The sequence below is a fragment of the Myotis nattereri genome, assembly GCF_964212035.1.
Source record: "Myotis nattereri genome assembly, chromosome: 2".
Taxonomy (NCBI): Eukaryota; Metazoa; Chordata; class Mammalia; order Chiroptera; family Vespertilionidae; genus Myotis; species Myotis nattereri.
Window position 1 is genome coordinate 191,920,508 of NC_138076.1, and position 25,042 is coordinate 191,945,549.

At 39.9% G+C, this 25,042-nt stretch overlaps 1 protein-coding gene and 1 pseudogene across 2 annotated transcripts in view; one reads left to right on the forward strand and one right to left on the reverse strand.

Moving 5' to 3' along the window:
* LOC308513977 (polycomb group RING finger protein 6-like) overlaps positions 1–25,042 on the reverse strand; it is a 50,947-nt pseudogene that overhangs the window by 18,722 nt on the left and 7,183 nt on the right. The window contains exon 2 of the transcript in view: positions 14,635–14,873. The product of the transcript in view is annotated as a polycomb group RING finger protein 6-like (transcript). The remainder of the gene's footprint in view (positions 1–14,634; positions 14,874–25,042) is intronic.
* LOC308512463 (taste receptor type 2 member 42-like) lies at positions 3,615–4,544 on the forward strand (the record flags this gene model as incomplete). Its single annotated transcript, XM_081082202.1, has 1 exon — positions 3,615–4,544. One exon carries the CDS (start codon positions 3,615–3,617, stop codon positions 4,542–4,544), a length of 930 nt encoding a protein of 309 aa, XP_080938328.1.

Genomic DNA, 25,042 nt, shown 5'->3' on the forward strand with positions numbered 1-25,042 from the left:
GAACTTCTATACCTCTTTCTTTATAAACTCATGCATTTACTTTTTTTTTCTTTTCTTCTAGATTGATTACTAATTTGTACACTATGTCTTGTAACTGTCAATACAACCTTATGTTATAAAGAGGTTGTGTCTCATGAACTACTGTGCTGCATTTTGGACATCTGTTACTATATTAAAAATGTCTTACAATGCAGGTTATACAACATGTACTAACACATTCTTTAAAAGTAGTTGCATCTGTTAAGGAAACTTCGCAAATAGAACACAAGATGAATAGGATCAGTTCAGAGGGATCAATCTGCTCTTAAGGGTTCTTCCTTATCTTTGGATTCTTTCCCATGCTCCTCCAGCCTCAGCGGGATGTGGCTCATCTCTTCCTTCTCCTCCTACTTCTCTTTTTCCTCCAGCTCCTCATCCTCTTCCACATACTCATCCTCCTCACAGAAGGGAACCCTCAAGTGGCCCAGGTTGTGCCTGACTCCACCTCAGGGGACCAAGAACATGAGTAGCCAGGAGCTCCTGCCTCTGGCAAAGGTGGTGGACCCTCATCCTCTGTGGGCACCAGGGCGAAGGCAGAAGAGAAAATGAGATGTGTGTGTGGAGGAGTGGGGTAGGGGATGGGAGAGCATCGCTGTGGTGCCCTCCTCCTAGGCAGAGGCTGCGTTCTTCAATATATTTTGTAATCAAATTCTGCTCCTTAACTTTCCCTATAATGAAAACCTGTGGTAATGGCACAGAAATAGACAGGCTGCCATCAACGAAAATGTCACCATGAGACATCCATGACCAGTTTCTTTCAAATTACTAGAGGGTGAGTAGTTCATGAATATATCTATTTTGTGACCAAAGTTTGAGAAGAGAAGGGTGTGGATACATTTCCTTATTGACACTAATAAAAATAAAAATGCTTTCTTGAAGTGATTGCTGTTATGTGTTTTATTTAGTTTCCCCATAGAGGATGATTGATAGAAGACAAATTAAAGATTGTTTTCCAATATGAATCCTAGGACACCTAAGGGAATGGTGTTCAATTTCACCTTGGGAGCCAAGATCAATTACCCCAGCCCATACAGTATCTCCCTTTTTCCTGTTGATTCAGAGGCCTAAGGAGTACAAAATGGCTGGATGGCAGTCTTATTTCCAGTTTGATAAAATCATTGTTGTATCTCCTGGTAGAATAGCTCCTCACTTTGTACAATGACTTCCAGGCCAGCAGAACATAAGGTCATAGGAGGAGGAAACAAATTTTGCTACTGGGTTCCTAGGGGCCATAGTGAGTGGTGACACATTTTCACCCCTTGCTTCCTGCACTTGTGAATCCTGGTTTCTGGAGAGACAGCACCGTTTATTGCATGCCGATTCCAAGGGCACGTACCTAGGTTGCAGGCTCCTTCCCTGGCCTAGCTTGGGTCCGGGTGCATGCCGAGGCAACCAATTGATGTGTCCCTCTCAAATCATTGTTTCTCACTCTCTGTCTCCTTTCCATCCTTCAGCTAAGATTAACAACAACAACAATGACAAAAATAAAGAAATAAAAAAATAATGTCAATTTATTTAGTTTACTCTAAACCATGCTTGGGTCTCTGAACTGCTAGTATTCTTCTCAACCTTGCTACTTAAACATTCCCTTTAAATTTCGGAAAAAGGGAGTCAAAATTTTCTGATCTTAAGTATATGCTGACAATAAGTGTAGTATATAATTGTAGTACATTTAAGTCAATGACCTTTATGCACACATGAAAATTGATATCCATGATGTCTATGTCATAATTATTAAAATTGTCTTCATAATCTGTTTTTATTATAATCTTATGCAAAATGATGAAACTAAAAGAGTGTTGACGGAACTTTGGTAGCAAGTTCTATTATAATAATGAAATGTATAAACTTGTTTAACAACTAAAAGTTTAATATTATGAAATCTTCACAATATTATTTATACCTGAATGTATGTCTTGCATAGAACTGACTTATTGATTTGTTTTGCATTGCATTGCCTGTCTGCTCCAGTAGAATATAAAAAATATAATTTGGGATGATGTCTTTCCTATTTCCTGCTAAGTCCCCAGGACATAAAACCCAGCCCATGGGATAGTTGGAGAAAACGATGTTCTAAATACTAAATAAATGCATGAATAAACCACATTAGATCTGGAAAACAAATAAAATCAAACCCTCTCACGAAATCAGCAGATGGCATAGACTTCCTGGTTCTGCTTCTTCAACATTCAAATGCCTCTTAACAAACCTCCAAGTAGTTGTTTCCAACTATTGCCTTAGACGGGGTGAATGAACAGCAGTCACCAATAGGCTCCAAAACGTAAAGTGCTTCATACATAATCTAAATATTGTGCTGCTTTTTAGCAGTCTTGATGTGTTTGAAGAGCCTCCTCTACACTGTTATCCAGTGAAGAAGGCTGATGACAAGTATGCCATCTTAAACATGTGGCTTTCAAGATCGCCTTGGAATCATGGCCATTCCAGAGAGCAGGGAGAAGGTAGATATATGGGGGAGCATGTGTGTGGGATATTTGGGAGGTGGGCCTATAAATGGTGCTCTGGTGACTTAATTGTCACTCACAAATCATTGATCAACATTATTCACTTTGCCACACCATCTGTAAGGGAGTCTGAAATACATAGTCACTCTATTGCCCAGAAAGATGAAGACATTACATTTAGGACATGGAGAGCACTTAGAAAGCTTTCGATGGAAAAGCCAATAAAGTATTGTAAAACAAAAATATCATCTGTTTAGAAAGGAGTCATACTTGTTCATGTCACTGATAATTCTACATGCCTTTACATTAGTCTTGAATTTGTTTCTGTATTTCTTCATAAATTCTAAATAATTCAAGTTCCCACTAAATATTTCTGTCTTCATAAAACTATCATTGATTTGCATTATAGCATTTGTAGCTGCCTTGTGTATATTCCTGGTATACTTTGCTGGTAAGTTCTGATTTAGCTTCTATAATATTTCTCTGTGATTATTTTTAGTTATTTGTTCTAGGACTTGGGTGTGGTTTTTGAACTAGAAATAATTGTAATAAATTATTTATGTAAATTGAATTGCATCAACAAAAATACTTGGTATGTACAAGAATCTTATTGATAAGTAACTAATAATAACAGAATTATATAAAAGTGTTCCTCCTAGCAATTACTATTCAAAATTTAAAATATTTGCATTTAGGTTTATGTTCCAAGGAGATAAAATACACATTGGTGTAAAATAATCTCTCTCAGATTTGCATGTTTACTTTACATCACCATTTAGTCAGTGGCACAAATGAAAATTTACAGCTGGTGTCAAGATAAGAGGACATAATTTGCATTTATATAGTAGCTGACTGTAAGGAAACTATGGGTATTCATGAAACGTGTATGTCTTAACAGAACTGTTCGGTTTAGCATTGGAATTACAATACAAATAGAACGCACTATGCTTTTGTGAAGGTCTCTGGAACTATATCACAAAGCAGAATTTTGGATGTATTTTCTGGAATTCTGGTGAAAATATTTATGGAAAGCATCACAGATGGATGTCCATCTGCAACGGATTCACTAAAAAGCGTTAGCTGAGGCACACCATCAGAAGCAGTCTTTTACAGATGTCCATTGGAATGAAGGTCTCCATTCTGGTTGTGGCAACAGGAATACTCATCTTAGGAGTGCTAGGAAATGGGTTTATCGGACTGGTGAACTGCAGCGAATGGTTCAGGACTGGGAAAGTGTCCTCAGCTGATTTCATCCTCACCAGCTTGGCTCTGGCCAGAATCATTCAACTGTTGCTAACACTATTGGAGTCACTTACAATGGGGCTAGCTCCACATCTGTATGCTACTTTTAAACTAGCAAAGGTGGTTAGTATTCTTTGGGTACTAACTAATCACCTAAGTACTTGGATTGCCACCTGCCTCAGCATTTTCTACTTCCTTAAGATCGCCAATTTCTCCCACTCCTTTTTCATGTGGCTGAAGTGGAGAGTCAACAGGGTGGTTCTTCTGCTTTTCCTGGGGTCTTTCTTCCTACTGTCTCTTAACCTCTTAATGCATGATGCTGCTAGTGAATTGTGGTTGAATACCTATGCGGTACATGAAATGAATATGAGTTTGCAGTTAGAAGTAAATGAAATGCTCTATCTTAAAAATCTTCTTTCTTTTAGTTTGTCCTATATTATTCCATTCTTTCTATCCCTGATCTCTTTGCTTCTTTTATTTCTTTCCTTGGTGAGACACACCAAGAATTTTCAGCTCAACCTGACAGTGTCAGGCGACTCAAGCACAGAGGCCCATAGAAGGGCCATGAAGATGGTGACAGCCTTCCTCCTCCTCTTTATAATTTACATTATTTCTATTCTAACAGCAAGTTGGATCTCCACTAAGGTACTGACATTTCAGGTCAAGATGCTTGTCATGATGATTTCAGCTACCTTTCTCTCAGGCCACTCTTTTATTATAATTTTGGGAAACAGCAAGCTAAGACAGATCGCCTTGAGGCTACTGTGGCGCTTACATTCTCTGAGAAAAGCACAAGTTTAACTTTATAGACAGAATTTTAAAAAACTTGTGCATTCTATGGGAAAATAACTTGATAGAAAACTTTCAGCATTTGTGTATATCAGGGTTTGTTAAATGGCACTAAAATTTCCTTACAACATGCCCTTAAGTAATTATATTTTCTTGAAAGTTATATGACATAATGTTTTACTAAGGGGCATGTCTCCAGTATATTAACAGTTTCTGGTAACAGTGGAGTATTTTAGATCTGATGAAGTATGATTATAAAAGTGTATAATGAAATACTGATAAATGTATAAACAATATATAATGCAATGTGAACGACTGTATATAAAATTACAGTCACCGAAAGGGAAAATGTAACACAAATTTTTCTCACTAAAGGTACATTTGAAAGTAGAATAAAAAAAGAATTGTAAAGTTTAAATGTAATAACACTTTATCTGTTCTAATAAAAGGGTAATATGCTAATTAGACCAGGAGACCTTCTGGACATCCTTCCGGACAAAGCTTTGGTGGCGGGACCAAGGCAGAGGCAGTTAGGGTGATCAGGCCAGGAGGGGTGGGGGTCTATATTTGAGGGCAACCAGGCTGTCAGGGGGATAGTTGTGGATGATCAGGACAGCGGGGGAGTAGGAGGGGTGAACAGCTTGCAGGGAGAGCAGTTGGGGGGGAGCAGGCCAGCAGGGAAGGGCAGTTGCAGGCGAGCAGACCAGCAGGGGGAGGCAGTTAGAGGTGAGCAGGCCGGCAGGCAGAGTGGTTAGGGGTGAAGGTGCCGGGGTCCAACCCCAGCGGGTCCAGGGGTCCCCAAAGGTGTGGACGGAGTCGGCGAAGAAGGAATGACACGGAGACAGCGTTCAGTTGATCAGCATAGCCGGGTTCTCTTGTCAGGGTCTCCAGCCAGGTTCTGTAGCCAGGTTCTGTAGCCAGGTTCTGTCCAGGTTCTCCAGCCAGGTTCAGTCACCAGGTTCTAGTCAGGTTCTCTTGCCATGTTCTATAGTCAGGTTCAGTCCAGGATCTTTTGCCATGTTCTCTCCAGCGAAGTTCTTCTGTCTGTAGGTTCTGTGTAGGTTCTGTCTTCTTTCTGTCTCTCTCTGTCTCCTTCTGTCTCTTGCTGTCTTGTTACAACTGTATTTATACCAGTTGATTCAATCCTCTCAATCTCTATTACAAAGGTTAGGGCGTTTCTTATCTCCATTCCAGGGAGTAAAGATTATGTAGCTTAAGCATGATTGTTCGTAGTTAAAGTGATTAATTACCCGCCTGGCACTTAGTTAAGGGGTTTTATTCCCTCCCTAACTTCAGGGGAAAATCCCTACCTGGGGAAACAACCTTTCTCAGAGAGGAGACCTTGGTTAAAACACATAGTGCCAAGGTGAGCAAACATATTAAGAACAGTATGCCATATATGCCAGGTCCTTTGAAACAGCAAGGATGGACCGGCTCCCGGCATGAAGGCAGGCAGGCAGGTGAGCAGTTAGGAGCCAGCAGTCCTGGATTATGAGAGGGATCTCAGATTGGAGAGGGTGCTGGCCAGGCTGAGGAACAACTCCCCATCCCCCGCATGCATAAATTTCATGCACCAAGCCACTCGTACAAATATAATAGTGTTAATATTAGTGTGATTCTTCTAATGTTGGAAATGATCTGAAATAATAGAAATTTTCATACTATATTTCTTAGATTACTGGTATGTACTGGTAAAACAACCTTGTTCAAGAGTATGGCATTATGCATTTAAGGTGAAGATGTATATCCTAAGACCCATTAATTGTACTTCTCCTTGTTATACTAGAGAATTTTTCGTACATGTGTGACAGAATATAAATGCAATAATGTATATATTACTACTGTCCTTAATAGCTGAAATTGAGGAGTCATGTAAATGCTCAAATTGAGGCATCATATAAATGCCCATTAGTTATAAAACGGACAAATAAATCATGGCAATAAAATATAATACAAATAGAATACAACACAAAAATGAAAATGAACAAATTAGACATGAATTTCTAAGTTCCTTGATGGAGAAAAAAAACAGACATAGAAAGGTAAATTTGTAAAAGCAAAATACATATTTATTGCAGTGTTTGGGTATGTTTGTACATATATAGTGTAACTTCTGTAATAAAATCATTCAGATTATTGACAATAGCTGGGCCTGTAATAAGCAGAGAACAGAAGTTTGCTTGGTTATGATGCAATTAAAATACGAAAGAAAGTTTATACACTGTATTTTTACATAATGGTTATATGCATTCCATATGAAAATTCTATAACAGCAAAGTATTATTTGTTTCATTCACAGTGCTTTAATTTTAGAATGCAGTAAAAATAGCAAATATATTATCAGAAACATTATGTTTTAACTTACTCTTGATGAAGTTTTAGGTGAAGTTGTTCTTTCACGTTAGCCCTGATGCTGAGAATTATGTATCATAAGGCCATGGAATACATCAGTAATGTTCTTTCATTACAGTGAATTCTGTTTCTAGAAAACTGGATGACGTCACAACGATCAGTAAGAAATCTCCCATTTAGCTGCCTCCATCATCATATCATCTTCATTATAATCATCCTGTTATCTTATTTAATGATTTATATTTCAAATGTTTACACACATAATTTAGGCAATGTGTAAATTATTTCTTAATGATCATTGTATCTAAACTATGTTAGTAATGAGCAAAGTTAAAATCAAGTGAAAAGCTTTAGAAATGGAATGTTCTTTCATTTTAAATGTATTACTTGAGCAAATTATTCATGGATGATCTTAAAATCATGGAATTAAGCTACTAAGACCTATTTCTAACATTAGAAATAAAGTAAATGCAAAATGACTGAAGCATCCATTTTATATAAAAACTGCTGTTTGAAATTTTAACCCTGCTATTTCTGGCTCCTGTAAATGCTTGCTGGCTTAAATAATAAGGAAAATAAGACTACTCCCATTTCAGAGAGGCCATTAAACCTTCCCCAGACAAAGTTATCAGTGCTGGCACCAGGCCAATCCTTTGGTTGAGGTCTCAAAGCCCCAGCACATAGGGCTCTTCAAGAACTTGCAAAGGGAACCGGAAAAACCTCATATTTGGGAGACAAAGAGGCTAAGATAGTATTAATATGGGAAACTTCCTGTGTGATTTCACGCAGAATTTGAGAGACATTTTCCTCTGGGCCTGCGCGTAATAAATGTAACTCCATCTCTCTAAGCGTTGCTTGGTTCTTCTCCGGTTTTTCTGTAACATGACTACTAAAATATACCTCATGGAATAGGATTGTGTCTCTTTGATTGATGTATTTATATTTTGATTATTTGATTATTTATATTTTGATATATATATATATATATATATATTGTCAATGAAGTCTTTATTGCACTGTAGGCTTATGGTACTACCCATAAACCATAGAGGAGGCTGTCTCTCCACACAGAATAATGATAATTTATCTCTTTTAGAAGTAAACAACAAAAAAGAAAAAAAAAGGTGCAAGTTCGAAATACCAAGGCAACACACAAAAGTGGTCAATAGTTTGGTCTTTGTCAGAGGGGTACAGTGTGTACAATTTAACAAAGTCTGGCTTTGACTCTTAATTTAAAAAGCATATTTCTCTCCTGCCATACTGATACCATCCCAGAGACTGAATCCACACCTCCAACTTAAGAAGGATATGGCTCAATGAAGAAAGTAGTTACTGATTCACATAAATAATTAGCAAGCAAAATCATTATCAAAGTATTTGAAATCACAAGAAATTTAAAAATTCAGTACTTTGAAATTTCCCGCCTGAGGTATCTCGGCTTTTGGTACATAGTTGCTAGTAAAACTGATGCATTCTATCATTCCAAGTTGTATTTAGAAATATTTTGCTTGGTGTTGAAAAGAGATATTATGTCTTAGCACAAAATGGCAGCAATTACTTCTAGTAAATATCTTTGGTGAAATGCACTCTGTGGTGAGACACAAAATAACATTGAGAAGCCACTTTATTTTCTTTCTCTCCACCCTCCTGATACTCTCAGAATATTCAAGTAATTTCAGAGGAGAAACCACAAGACCAGAATGAATGAGTAAAGACCGTCTATATTTAGCCCATGGACTGTCAGATCTACTCTAGGCCCATTAGCCTGCATTGCTGCATCACCCTTTGCATGTGGAAATTCCCTTAGAGTTTCTATCGCTCCAGCAAGTGATCACCACTAATGATTTCTACCTGACAAGCTAGATCAAGACCCATTTTTTTTCTCAGAAAGTTTTCTACATGCCCAATAGTTGCTTTTTGTGGGGAGGAATACGACAGGAGTTGCTGAAGGCACCTGCTCATGCCTTGGCTTTTTCAAACACGATTGAGCCCTGGGTGTTTACTTAGTCACGTCCTTGCTTAAAGGACACTACAGACAAATGTGTTTTCTTAGGCATGCTTACCCTGCTGATTGTATCTAATAGTTAATTTTAGTTCAAGCTGTTGTTACAATAAAAGTCTAAGAAGGCAGACAATCGAGGCTGCTTAGTCCCTAAATCCAAATAGCCCCTTAGCCTTCTCTTTCACAAAAAACGTGTGTGAGAGTAATCCAGCGGTTCTCAATCTGTGGGTCTCGACCCCTTTGGTGGTAGAATGACCCTCTCAGAGGGGTCGCCCAAGACCATCCAGCATATCAGATATTTACATTACGATTCATAACAGTAGCAACATTACAGTTATAAAGTAGCAACAAAAATAATTTTATGGTTGGGTCACAACATGAGGAACTGTATTTAAAGGGCCAGAAGATTGAGAACCACTGGGTAATCTATTCATCCTTCACTCAGAGTCTGCTGGTCAGTCCCAGCAAGTGGTTCCCTATGTGAGGAACCAGAAATGCAACAAAACATGATGGAACCCTCAAAAACAAGTAAGAAAATGAAAGTAACTGTGCAGTAAGTCATTGGAGCCCACTTAGGATTTCCAAATTCAAGGGAATTGTTTCTCAGCTAAAGAATTCACTACCTCTGTTATACTTCTTGAGAATGTGAGTATGTTTTCCATTGGAAAAATAAGCCAATTTACCTAGAAAGTAAAGGTTTTATATATATTACTAAAACAGTTACGTTAATCAGGAACTTGATTATCTTAAATGAATAAATTACTTAATACTGTCTGTAATAATAAAAGCATAATATGCTAATTAGACCAGATAACCGAAGGACCTCCCAGACATCATTCCAGACATCCTTCTGGATGTAGCTGTGGCGGCAGGGGCCAAGGCAGAAGTGGTTCGGAGTGATCAGGCAGGTAGGCAGAGTGGTTAGCAGTGACGAGGCAGGCAGGTGAGTGGTTAGGGGCTATGAGGCAGGCATGCAGAGTGGTTAGGGACAATCAGGCAGGCAGGCAGGCGAGTGGTTAGAAGCTAGTGGTCCTGGATTGTGAGAGAGTTCAGGCCGGACTGAGGGACCCTCCCCCTGGACCCCTGTACATGAATTTTGTACACTGGGCCTCTAGTTTAATAATAATCCTATCTAATAAAAGAGAAACATGGCAATTGGCGTACGACCGCTACCCTTCCCATTGGCTAATCAGGGCGATATGCAAATTAACTGCCAGCCAAGATGGCGGCTGGCAGCCATGCAGCTTGAAACTAACATGAGGCTTGCTTGCTTCAGTGACGGAGGACTCCAACGTTCCCCACCTGCCGCTGCAGGCCTCTGAGCTGCAACTCTAAGCAACTATGTAACAAATATAGAAGTTAAACAAAACCCCAGAAACCTCCTTTAGTCCGACGGACTTCAGCCAGCAGGATCGCAACATTGTATGCAAAGGCCAGAAACCTACTTTCAGCAGCAGAGGCCTAAGAGCTGGAGCCAAGCCTCAAAGCTAAAGCTGGCTCAGAATAAAAAAAGAAAAAAAAGAAAAAAAGGAGTGGTTGGGAGCTTCAGTCACCCCCAGCCTGAAAACAGCCCTCAGCCCCTCACCCAGACTGGCCAGGCACCCCAGTGGGGACCCCCACCCTGAAGGATGTGTGACCAGCTGCAAACAGCCATCATCCCCTCACCCAGGCTGGCCACGCACCCCAGTGGGGACCTCCACCCTGATCCAGGACACCCTTCAGGGCAAACCAGCCGGCACCCACCCATGCACCAGGCCTCTACCCTATATAATAAAAGGGTAATATGCCTCCCGGCACCGGGATCAGCGTGACAGGGGCAGCACCCAAACCCCCTGATCACCCTGCGGCTCTGTGTGTGACAGGGGGCGGGGCCACAACCTCCCTATCCACCCTGCTCTGTTCATGACAGGGGAAGGCACCCCAACCCTCTGATCAGCCCTGCTCTGTGCCTGATAGGGGGGAGCTCCCCAACCCCCTGATCGCCCTGTGGCTCTGTGTGTGACAGGGTGCGGCGCCCCAACCCCCGGATAGGCCCTGCTGTGTGTGACTGGGTGCGGCGCCCCAACCGCCCCCCTACCCACAAGGGCCCTGCTCTGTGTGTGACGGGGTAGAGCCATAACCTCCCCATCGGCCCTGCCCTGAGTGTGAGAGTGGCGGTGCCCCAACTCCCTGATCGGCCCTGCTCTGTGGGTGATAGAGGGCGGCACCCCAACCCCCTGATGAGCCCTGCTCTGTGTGTGACAGGGTACAGAGCCCCAACCTCCCTGATGGGCCCTGCTCTGTGCGTGACAGGGGGCAGTGCCCCACCCCCCTAATTGGCCCTGCTCTGTGCATGACAGGGGGTGGCGCCGCAACCTCCCCATCGACCCTGCCTTGAGTGTGACAGGGGATGGTGCCCCAACCCCCCAATTGGCCCTACCCTGAGTGTGACTGAGGGTGGCATCACAACCTCCTGATCGCCCTGCTCTGTGCATGACAGGGGGCAGCGCCCCAACTCCCCATTCGGCCCTGCTCTGAGCCGGACCAGGGGCTGCACCTAGGGATTGGGCCAGCCCTCTGCCACCTGGGAGCAGGCCTAAGCCAGCAGGTCGTTATCTCCTGAGGTGTCCCAGACTGCAAGAGGGCACAGGCCGGGCTGAGGGACCTGCCTCCCCCCCCAAGTGCACAAATTTTTGTGCACCGGGCCTCTAGTAATATATAATAATAGAATGTGTTTGACTACCTCCGCAGGGTTTAAAATTTAAGATTTGCTTTCTCTCTTTATGAAGGATATTTTCTACTTAAGGTATATGGGAAGCTCTGTCAAATAAAGAAATAATAATTATATTCTATTTACATATGCATATTAAATATATTCCAATATGCTTTCATTTATAACTAATTGTTATAAGTTATAATATTGTGAAATATTGTGTTTTGCAGAAAGGGCAGATGCCATGTTATTTACATTATAATCAAATCAATAACCATATCATTTTAAATTTTTTCTTATTTGGAGACAGTCACTGTTTTGTTATAATACATTTTAAAAAGTTACATCTCCTGAGGGATCCATGTAAAGGACTCTGCTTTATTTTAAGCTATATATCTCTAAGAATAAACTTTCAGGTCATTCCCTCAAATTGGTTAAAAATTTTTAGAACTCTACAGAGTATCTAAATGTACAGAAATGCTGGCAAGAAAAATCAAGAGAAAAAGAAGTTGATTATAGGACTAGATGAATAAAAAATAATTATAGTTTTGGTAGTTATTATTCTCATAGTAATATGTTTGTTTGCATGAATCCAATAAAAGTCTGATTTCTTCATAACAGGACATAAGTCAGTTTCCAATTATAGCTTTATTAACCAAAACTTTGCTGAAATATCATGTCTGAAAGAGAGACATACCAGGACTCTGGATGTCACCAGAGAGCTCTAAGGAATAAAGATCAATTTGGAGCTGATAAGCCCCTTAGATAAATAGCCTGGTACCTTGTTTGGTCATGTGGTTCATGGCAGTCTTTCCAGGAAAGGAACGAAGGTTGCTTTCCTGAGAGATGGCATGAAAGAAACCCCAAGACACCTGTAGGGACCTCAACTTGAGGAATGCACCCCAATTCTACAGGAATCCAGGCAAAGCCTGATGGCAACTGTGTGGCTTGGCTTCTTTGCCTGGGAGTAAACTTTCCCATGAGATTCCAGCAAAGCATATTTTAAAAACAAAAATAGCCTGTGTAATCAACTGTTATTCTTGTTGTGTTTATGCAAACAATTGGTCCAAATTACAACTAGACTTACTATAGTAGGTAAATTAGTCTTTAATAAAAATACAGGTGATTTTAGGGAGAAAAATTGCTTCAACAGGAAATTATTAGAAACTGTTCTAATTTTTGCCTAATAATACTGAATTTTATATCATAGTTTTCTACACCAGATTACAAGCCCTACATTCACCTAGTGAGTACTACCTCTAGGCACCATTGCCAACTCTTTCTGCACCCAGGCCTCATTTTCCCTCTGAAAGAGAGCTCTGAGAGAAACCTTTGACCTGCCTCAGCACGAAGCAGTTACAGAAGAAATCTAGCGTCCCCTTTCCCTGAAAGAATTCAGAGCCAAGATCCTTGAGGGAATATAGTAGACAGTTAGACAGACATGAGCAGAGCAAAGATGCTAGGCCAACTAGAGGAGAAATAGGTAGAACTCTGAGACATACTTTTCACCACTCCAAATGCTCTGAAGCTGGGAATAGAGGAGCCTGTGTAGAACTAACCTTTATTCAAAATAATTAGAAGGAATTTATAGTTTTCATGTAATAGAAGGTATAGAGATCAAGAAAAAAAAGTGAAATAAAGAATCTAAAAGGGTATGTGTAAGTTCCAGAAGGTATATATAAGTTGAAGTGGGTTTGCACAAGTAAAGATGAACTAGAGTTGAGGAAGTAAAAATTGTAAGAAGGGATATAAAGAAAGGAATATAACTGGAAGAAAAGAAAATAGAGTAGGAATAGTTAAGAATAATTGTAAAAGAAGAATGTTTATAAAAGTCATAGAAGATTTGCAAAGAGAAATCTTAAAAGGAATTATAAGTATACTAGATAATAAATTTAATAGATGGAGCACATGAATTAATCTGAAAAGTAATCGTATTATCTTAAATCTTAGAACTCATATATTTATGTGAGTATGGAGTTAACTTTTTTTTTTTAAGTTTTCTTTTCAAGGCCTCTACGAAGTAATTAGTGAGATAACTCAGCTGTGAGTCCAACAAGCAGAACCGATAAGTATGGTCAAACTGGCCCACCAGGAGTCAAAGTCTTATCTTGTCAACGTCATCTCATCACCAGACAATAGCTGATGTCTACAGACCCCAGGCCTTCACATAGCTACCTTCCTCACCCTAGTCCCCTCCCCTTTATAATCCTGTCCCGTACACCTTGCTAGAAGTATAGATTTAATACTTGTAAATATATATTTTTTCTTAATTAGACTAACCCGTCTTCTTAATCAGGCTAACCATTGCTGTCATTATAATTCTCTTTGTTTTTCTTATAATCTACAAAATTGGACCTTGAGCAATAAACACGCTTTGCCGACACAGCATTTCAAAGCAGAAAGTTCACCAGCTTCCTCTGTCTTCTGCAGCCAGAAAAAAAGGGGGTTGCGGGAGATGTGGGGAGGCATGAGGCAGGAGTTAGCTGAAGGTGGCTGCCCCTGCCTTGACTTTCCAAACAAGTCTGAGCCCCCAGGTGTTAACTTAGACACATTCTTGCTTAAAAGACACTACAGATGCATGTGTTTTCTCAAGGATGCTTACCCTGCTGATTGTATCTATAGGTTAATTTTAGTTCAAGCTGTTGTTACAATAAACGCCTAAGGAGGCTGACAATCAAGGCTGCATAGTCACTGAAGCCAATATCCCCTTAGCCTTCTCTTTCACAAAAATGTGTGTCAGAGTGATCTATTCATTCATTGCTCAGGGTCTTTTGGTCAGTCCCAGCAGCTTTTCCTGAAGCTTGGAGAAACTTTTTTTCCCAGTTGCTTAACTCAGTGGTTCTCAACCTTGGCTGCACATTAGAATTACCTGGGAATCTTTTTAAAATCCTGATTTCTGGGCCTCATCCTCCAGAAATTCTGTTTCTTTGTTACTAATGTTGTGGCCTCAACCCATAACAAAGAAACAGAATTTCCGGAGGATGAAGCTCAGAAATCAGGATTTTAAAAAGATTCCGAGGTGATTTTAATGTTCAGCCAAGGTTGAGAACCACTGGCTTAAGGTATCCCGTACCTTCATTAGCACCAATGAATTCTAGTAATAAAGACATATCAAGTTCAGGTGGAATCTGAAACACTGATTCTAAGGCTTTCTTAGATCTTCTTTTGCTTGAAGGGACTGGCTGTAGAAGAGCAGGTTGAGGAACTTCTATAGCTCTTTCTTTATAAACTCATGCATTTTCTTTTTTCCTCTTTCTTCTAGATTGATTTCTAATTTGTACCATATGTCTTGTAACTGTCGGTCCAACCTTAGGTTATAAAGAGGTTGTGTCTAATGAACTACTGTGTTGCATTTTGGACATCTGTTGTTATAGTAAAAATGTCTTATAATGCAGCTTTTTCAACATATACTAAGACATTCTGTATTTGTAGTTGCATCTGTTAAGTAACCTTTGCAAATGGAACACAAAATGAATGGGGTCAGTTCAGAGGGATTAATCTGCTCTTAAGTGCTCTTCCTTATCCTTTGATGTGGCCGATCCCCTCCAGCCTCAGCAAGAAGTGGCTCATCTCTTTCTCTTCCTCCTACTTCTCTTTTTCTCCAGCTCCACATCCTCTTCCAACTACTTATCCTCCTCCCGGTAGGGGACCCTCAAGCTGACCAGCATGTGCTCTGACTTACCTCAGGGGGCCAAGAGCATGGGTTGTCAGGAGCTCCAACCTCTGGCAAAGGTGGTGGACCCACTCATCCACTGTGGGCACCAGGGTGAGGGCAGAAGAGAAAATGAGCTCTGTGTGTGTGGAGGAGAGGGGTGGAGGATGGGGGAGCATTGCTGCTGTGCTTCCCTCCTCCTTGGCAGCCATTGCATTTTTGAATGTATTTTGAGATTAAATTCTGCTCCTAAACTTTCCCTATAATTAAAACCTGTGGTAATGGCACAACAGTAAACAGGCTGCCATCAAGGAAAATGTCACCATGAGACATCCATGTCCAGTTTCTTTCAAATTACTGGAGGGTGAGTAGTTCATGAATATATCTATTTTGTGACCAAAGTTTGGGAAAAGAAGGGTGTGGATACATTTCCTTATTGACACTAATAAAAATGAATATGCTTTCTTGAAGTGTTTGTTGTTATGTGTTGTATTTAATTTCCCCAAAGAGGATGATTTATAGAAGACGAACCAAAGATTCTTTCCAATATGAATCCTAGGACACCTAGGGCATGGTTTTCAATTTCCCCTTGGTAACCAAGGTCAAATACCCGAGACATCACAGTATCTCCCTTCTTTCCTGTTGATTCAGAGGCCTAAGGAGTACAAAATGGCTGAATGGCAGTCTCAAATTCCCATTTGATAAAATCATTGCTATTTCTCCTGGTAGAACAGCTCCTCACTTTGTACAATGACTTCCAGGCCAGCAGAACATAAGGTCGGAGGAAGAGGGTACATTCTGATACTGGGTTACTAGGGGCCATAGTGAGTGGTAAAACATTTCCACCCCTTGATTCCTGCACTTGTGAATCCTGGTTACTGGAGAGACAGCACCATTTATTGCATGCTGATCCCAAGGGCATGTACCTAGGTTGCAGGCTGGTACCTCGGTTGAGAATCATTCCCTGGCCTTGCTTGGGTTCGGGTGTATGCGGTAGGCAACCAATTGAGGTGTTCCTCTCAAATCGATGTTTCTCACTCTCTGTATCCTTTCCATGTTTCCACACTTTCTAAAAATCAATGGAAAAATATCTTCAACTAAGATTAACAACAACCACAAAAACAACAAAATAGAAAACTAATGTCAATTTATTTAGTTTACCTAAACCATGTTTGGGTCTCTGAACTGTCAATCATCTTCTCCATCTTGCTAGGTAAACATTCCCTTTAAATTTCACAAAAAAGGAGTAAAAATTTTCTGTTCTTAAATATATGCTCACAATAAGTACAGTATATAATTGTAGTACCTAAGTCAATGACCTTTATGCACACATGAAATGATATATATGACCCTCCAGTTCCCTAACAAAACAAACAAAAATAAATAAATAAATAAATAAATGATATATATGATGTCTATGTAACAATGATTAAAAATGTCTTCAAGATCTGTTTTTATATAGTCTTGTGCAAAATGATGAGACTGAAAGTGTGTTGACATAGCTTTGGTAGCAAATTCTATTGTAATAAAGAAATGTATAACCTTGTTTAAGAACTAAAATCATGGAATTATGAAATCTTCACCATAATACCTATACCTTAATGTATATATTTCATACATCTGATTTATTAATTTGTTTTTTTATCACTTGTCTGCCCAGGAGAATATAAGTACTATAATGTGGGATGATATCTTTCCTGTGTCCTGCAAAGTTTCTAGGACATAAAACCCAGCCCATTGGATAGTGGGAGAAAATGATATTCTAAATATTAAATAAATACATGAATAAACTGCATTAGATCTGAAAAACCAATGAAATCAAAACCCATCACAAAATCTGCAGATGGCATAGATTTCCTGGTACTTTTTATTTACTTTTCAAATGCCTCTTAACAAATTTGTATGTGCTTAGTTCCACTTACTGCCTTAGACTGGGTGAATGAACAGCAGACACCAATAGGCTTCAAAATGTAAAGTGACTCATACATAACCTAAATTTGCTATTGCTTTTTAAACAGTCCTGATATGTCTGAGGAGCCTGCTTCATGCTGTTATCCAGTGAAGACGGCTTATTACAAGTATGCCACCTTAAACATGGAGCTTGCAAGATTGCCTTGGAATCATGGCCATTCCAGATAGCAGGGAGGTTATATGGGGGAGCATGTGTGTGGGACATTTTAGGGGTCAGCCTGTAAATAGTGCTCTGGTGAATTAATTCTCACTCACCAAACATTGATAAACATTATTCACTTTGCCACACCATCTGTAAGGGAGTCTGAAAAACATAGTCACTCTATTGCCCAGAAAGATGAAGACATTTCATTTAGGACATGGAGAGCAGTTAGAAACCTTTCAATTGAAAAGCCATTAAGATATTGTAAGACAAAAATAGTTCTTCTGTTTAGAAGGGAGTCATACTTATTCATGTCACTGATAACTTCACATACCTCTACATCAGTCTTGAATTTGTTTCTGTATTTCTTCATAAAAACTAAATAATTCAAATTCTCACTAAATATTACTGAATTCACAAAAATATAATTGATTTTCCATTGTGACGTTTGTAGCTGCCTTGTGTACATTCCTAGTATACTTCCTTAAGTTTTGATTTAGCTTCTATAATATTTTTCTGTGATTATTTTTAGTTGTTTGTTCTAGGACTTGGGTGTGGTCTTTGAACAAGAAATAATTACAATAAATTATCTATGTAAATTAAATTGTATCAACAAAAATACTTGATCTTTACAAGGATCTTACTGACAAGTAACAAATAGTAACTGAATTATATAAAAGCTTTTTTTGTAGCAATTACTGTGCTGCACCAGCACGGCCAGGTTCGGTGAGCCTGAGGAGGGGCAGTGAAAGATTAAAGAAGACAGACAAGAGAATACAGCAGGGACTAGGTTGGATCACTGAGCCTGGATCAGGAAACATGATACAGCCTGCATGCCCAAGCTTTCTTTTATAGTCAGAGCACACAAAGAAAAACAAGGGAAGTGGTCAACATGTTTACAATGTTCTTGTGAGTTTCACCTTGTTTTGGCAGCACTTGCTGCACCTCCCACAGCCCACTAGGTACCTAGGAAGAAGAGAGGACTATAAGGTCAAGCTTATTATGCTAGGAGGGCTCTGCCCTCCAAGCTGGGACTTTTTTGTGGCCCTGCCACAGGTCAGTCCAAGGTTTGACACCATAGTCGCTCCCTACATATTACTATTCAAAATTTAAAATATTTGCATTTAGATGTGTGTTCCAAGGAGATAGAAATACAAATAAGTGGAAAATAATCTCTCTCAGGTTTGCATGTGTACATATTTTACTTCATCCATTTAGTCAGTGGCACAAATGAAAATTTGCAGCTGGTGTCAAGATAAGTGGACAACATTTGTTTATATAGTAGCTGACTGTAAGGAATACTATAGGTATTCATGAAATGTGTGTGTCTTTAGAAAATTGTTAGGTTTAGCACTGGAATTAAAATTCAAATGGACTGAACTATTCTTTTGTGAAGGTTTCTGGAACTGTATCTCGAAGCAGAATTTTGGAAGTATTTTCTGGAATTAGGGTGAAAATATTTATGGAAAGCATCATAAATGGATGTCCATCGGCAACTGTAACACTATAAAGCTTTCATTGAGGCACAACATTAGAAACGTTCTTATAACGATGTCATTTGAAATGAAAGCCTCCTTTATGGTTGTGTCAATAGGAATACTCATCTTAGGAGTGCTAGGAAATGGATTCATCGGACTGGTGAACTGCATCGAATGGTTCAGGATTAGGAAAGCTTCCTCAGCTGATTTCATCCTCACCAACTAGGCTCTGGCCAGAATCATTCAACAGTTGGTAATACTGTTGGATTCATTTATAATGGGTCTAGCTCCACATCTGTATGCTAATGGTAAACTAGCAAAGGTGGTTACTGTTCTTTGGGCACTAACTAACCACCTAACTATCTGGTTTGCCACCTGCCTCAGCATTTTCTACTTCCTTAAGATAGCCAATTTCTCCCACTCCTTTTTCATGTGGCTGAAGAGGAGAGTCAACAGGGTGGTTCTTCTGCTTTTCCTGGGATCTTTCTTCCTACTGTCTCTTAACCTCTTAATGCGTGATGCTATTAATGAGTTGTGGTTTAATACCTACAGGGTACATGAAATAAATATGACTTTGCAGTTAGAGGCAAATGAAATGTTCTATATTAAATGTCTTCTTCTTCTTAGTTTTACCTATGTTATCCCCTTTTTCCTGTCTCTGATCTCTTTGCTTCTTTTATTTCTGTCCTTGGTGAGACACACCAAGAATTTTCAGCTCAACCTGACGGGCTTGAGGGACTCAAGTACAGAGGCCCATAGAAGGGCCATGAAAGTGGTGACAACGTTCCTCCTCCTCTTCATCATTAACATTATTTCTATTCTAACAGCATTTTGGATCTTTACTAAGGTACAGACATATCAGGTCATGATGCTTTTCATAGTGTTATCAGCTACCTTTCCCTCAGGCCACTCTTTTCTTATAATTTTTGGAAACAGCAAGCTAAGACAGATCGCCTTGAGACTACTCTGGCAGTTACATTCCCTGAGAAAAGCACAATTTTAAGTTTATAGACAGGATTTGAAATAACCTTGTGCAGTCTATGGGAAAATATCTTAATAGGAAACCTTCAGCATTTCTTTATATCAAGGTTTGTTAAAGAGCACTAACATTTCCCTACAACATGCTTTAAGTAATTATATTTTCTTAAAGTGATATGACATAATATTTCACTAAAGGGCATGTCTCCACTGTATTAACAATTTTTGGTAACAGTAGAGTATTTGAAACCTGATGAAGTATGGTTATAGAAGTCTATAATGAAATATTGATAAGTTTATAAATAAGATACAATGCAATATGAATAATTGTATATATAATTACAGTTACCAAAATGGAAAAAGTAACACAAATTTTTCTAACCAAAGAGAAGTTTGAAATTAGAATTGAAAAATAATTGTAAAGGTTAAGTGTAATCCTATATAATAAAAGAAAGGCTAATATGCAAATTATCCCCTCGGGAGTTCGATCAACTGGGAATTTGACTGCTCGCTTTGATGTGTGCTGACCACCAGGAGGCGGTTCAGAATGAAGGAAGCCACTAGGGACCCTACCCGTGCATGAATTTCGTGCACTAGTTTTATCATCTATAATAATAAAAGTTTAATATGCTAATTAGACTGGACAGCTGAATGACCTTCTGGACATCCTTCCAGATGAAGATGGGGCTGCGAGGGCCGATCCCCTTGCATGAATTTCATGCATCGGGCCTCTAGTAAACCAATAAAAACCTTCATGGGCCAACCCCACTTCTTTTGGATTCACCATGTGAAATCGGGGTTTTTTGTTTTGTCCCTTTTTTAAATGTGTTTTTTATTGTTGCTAGTCCTATCTAATAATAGTGAAACATGGTAATTAGCCGTACATCTGCTACCCTTCCCATTGGCTGATTGGGGTGATATGCAAATTAACTGCCAACAAAGATGGCGGCTACTTTGCATACATAGGCACAATGCTGGGAGGCAAAAGGGGAAACGCCTGCCACTGACTGTGATCATGTACCCAGGTGGCAGGCAAAAACTGGGGGCCTTGGCCCCGCCCCCCAGCCATGATCGGAGAACCGGGGCCACCTTTGTGTGACCCCCAGCTGTGATCGGAGGACCAGGCAGCCATGCCCAACCCCCAGCCATGATCAGAGAACTGGGGCCTTTGTCCCGCCCCCCCAGCTGTGAACTGAGAACCAGGCCACCTTTGCGTGACCCCCCAGCCGTGATCGGAGAACCGGGGCCACCTTTGCCCGACCCCCAGCTGTGATCGGAGTAGCGTGCGGGGCAGGGAAGAAGCGGCTCCGGTGGCCAGCTCTTCCTTGCCCTCCACCCATACTGGTGATCAGTGATCAGAGAAGCCGGAGGGGCAGAGAAGAGGCAGCACTAACCCCTAAGTAGATCTCCAGCACCTTTCAAACTGCGCGGGTAAAACCCCCTGAGACTGGGTCCTGGCTGCCAGGTAGATCGCGAGCACCTTTCAAACTGCAAACCCCATGAGACCGGGTCCTGGCTGCCATGTAGATCCCTAGCATCTTTCAAAGTGAGTGGGTAAAACCCCCTGAGACCGGGTCCTGGCTGCCATGTAGATCACGAGCACCTTTCAAACTTTGAGGGTAAAACCCCCTGAGACCGGGCCCTGGCCACCACGTGGATCGCAGCATCTTTCAAACTGCAAACCCCATGAGACCCGGTCCAGCATATTGGGAGTAAACATGATGCATCCAGGTGGAAATATGATTACGGGGTTGGAAGACAGACAGGGAAAGAAGAAGTCAGAAATAGACACTGAGAGAGTCACTGGTTGGCTGGCTGCAAATACTGACTCTCCAGTAGTGATAGAATAAAAAAGTGGGGGATATCTCTGGAAGATTCAAGAGATAGGGGGCAACTCTTCTATGGTTTTGACTTGCCCAGCAGATTTCCACATACACACGTACACGCCTATGTTTGCATGCACACACATATACACATAACTGACTGCCCTCCCTGGAGGCGAAGAAGAAGGAGGAGGAGGAGGAGGAGGAGGAGGAGGAGGAGGAGGAGGAGGAGGAGGAAGAGGAGGAGGAGGAGGAGGGGGAGAGGGGGAGGGGGAGGGGGAGGGGGAAGGGGAAGGGGAGGGGGAAGGGGAAGGGGAAGGGGAAGGGGAAGGGGAAGGGGAAGGGGAAGGGGAAGGGGAAGGAGAAGGAGAAGGAGCCCACCTTTGGTCCAGGCGCCAGCGCCTGCAGCTGGCTGAAGCCCAGGAGACAGAAAAGCCACCCGCCCGAGGTCCCAGGCTGCAGCCACCCGGAGAAGCTGCCAGCCCTGTGGTCCAGGGCGCCAGCGCCTGTGGCCAGGGAAATAGGTTCCCTCTTCTCCTACTGCAGTCATTACTTCAATATTCCCCTTCAGAATTTCTCTCCTGTGCTACAACCCAACTCCACTTTTCATCGGAAGATATGGAACAGAGAGAGCAGTGTTAAAAGCTGACATTTTTAAGCCGGTAAGGTTGGTACTTAAACATATAAATGGAAAACTAGAGTCCTTAAGGTCACAAAGGCTAAAAGGACAGGGACAGCTCATGACCTATTATATCCAGCAATCCATATGGGGACTGAAAACTTTGCAATGATGACAATTATTGAAGATATAAATCAACTAAAATAGTTGACAGGGACAATTCTTCTATCTTTGAAAATACATCAAATCTGTTTAAATAGATTTTTCATCTGCATAATATAACACATTCTGACAAGACCACGACCACCACCAATGTGGTCAGTGTTGTGCCGATAAATGTTTAATAACTGAGGGACCCCCCCGCCCCCTGCTGAGTGCACAAATTTTTGTGCACCGGGCTACTAGTATGTTATATAATTATACAAGTGTTAATATTTTGTGATGCTTCTAATATTGGAAAGGATCTAAATAATAGGAATTTTCATACTATATTTCTTGGATTACTGGTATGCATTGGTAAAACAACTTTGTTCAAGAGTATGGCATTATGCATTTAAGATGAAGATGCATATCCTAAGACCCATTAATGTATTCCTTCTTATTATAGTGGAGAATTATTTGTACATGTGTTTCAGAATATACATGCAAAAATGTGCATCTTACTACTGTTCTTAATAGCTGAAATTGAAGAGTCATATAAATGCTCCAATTGAGGAATCATATAAATGCCCATTAGTTATAAAATGGACAAAAAAATCATGGAATATGGACACAATAGAATACAGCACAAAAATGAAAATGAACACATTAGACCTATAAATTTCTTAGTTCTTTGATGGAGAAAAAATATAGAGACAAAGAAAGGTGAATTTGTAAAGGCAAAATACATACTTAGTGCAGTGTTTGAAAATGTTTGTACATATGTAGTGCAATTTCTGTAATAAAATGATTCAGATTAATGACAGTAGTTGGGCATGGAATAAGCAGATAAGTTTGCTTGCTAATGATGCTATTAAAATATTGAATACAGTTTATATATTGTATTTTTATATAGAGGTTATATGCATTTCATATAAAAATTCTTTACCAGCAAAGTTATTTTTGTTTGATTCACAGTGCCTTAATTTTATAATGCAGTAAAAACTAGCAAATATATTATCAGAAATATTTTGTTTGTAACTTACACTTTTTAAAAAAATATATATTTTATTGGTTTTCTACAGAGAGGAAGGGAGAGGGATAGAGAGTTAGAAACACTGATGAGAGAAATATCGATCAGCTGCCTCCTGCACACCCCCCACTGGGGATGTGCCCGCAACCAAGGTACATGCCCTTGACTGGAATCGAACCTGGGACCCTTGAGTCTGCAGGCCGACGCTCTATCCACTGAGCCAAACCGGCCAGGGCTGTAACTTACTCTTGATGAGTTTTTAGGTGATGTTGTTCTTTCAAGTTAGACCTGATGCTGAGAATTATGTTTCATAAGACCATGGAATATATCGGTAATGTTCTTTCATTAGAGTGAATTCTGTCTCTTAGAAAACTTGATTAAGTCATAACCATCAGAGATCTCCCATTTAACTGCTTCATCATCATCACCACCACCGCCATCATCATCATCATCCTGTTATCTTATTTAATGATTTATATTTCAAATGTTTACACACATATTTTGGGCAATGTGTAGATTATTTCTTAATGATCATTGTATCTAAATTATGTTAATAATGAGCAAAGTTATAATCAAGTGAAAAGTTTTAGAAATGCAATATTCTTTCATTTTAAATGTATTTCTTGAGCAAATTATTCATAGATGATCTTAAAATCATGGAATTAAGCTACTGAGATCCATTTCTAACATTAGAAATAAAGTAAATGCAAAATGACTCCTAAAAAATAACTCATGGAATAGGATTGTGTCTCTTTTATTGATGTATTTATATTTTGATTATCTGAATATATATATATAAGAAATGTTTGTGTTAATGAAGTCTTTATTGTACTGAAGGCTTTTGGTACTGACCATTAACCATATAGGAGACAGTCTCTTCACACAGAATAATGATAATTTATCTCTTTTAGAAGTAAACAACAACAAAATGATGCAAGTTTAAAATATGAAGGCAACACACAAAAGTGGCCGATAATGTGGGTGTTTGTCGGAGAGGCACAGTCTGTACAGTTTAACAAAGTCTGGCTTTGACTCTTCATTTCAAAAGCATACTTCTCTCCTGCCATACTGATACCATCCCAGAGAGTGAATCCACACCTCCAACTTAAATAGGCTATGGCTCGATGAAGAAAGATGTTACCGATTCACATAAAAAGTTAGGAAGCAAAATCATTATCAAAGTATTTGAAATCACAAGAACTTTAAAAATTCAGTACTTTGAAATTTCCCTCCTGAGGTATCTCTACTTTTTGTACATAGTCACTAGTAAAACAGATTCATTCTATCATTCCAAGTTGTAAATATGTTGCTTGGTGCTGAAAATAGATATTACAGAGTATGTCTTAGCACAAAATGGCAGCAATTACTTCTGGGAAATAATTTTGGTGAGATGCAAAAAACCATTAAGGAGCCACTTTATTTTCTTTCTCTCCTCCCTTCTGATACTTTTAGAATCTTCAAGTTATTTTCAGAGGAGAAAACACAAGACCAGAATGAATGAGTAAAGACCGTCTATGTTTGACCCATATACCAGTGATGGCGAACCTTTTGAGCTTCGCGTATCAGCATTTTGAAAAACCCTAACTTAACTCTGGTGCCGTGTCACATATAGAAATAATTTTTTGATATT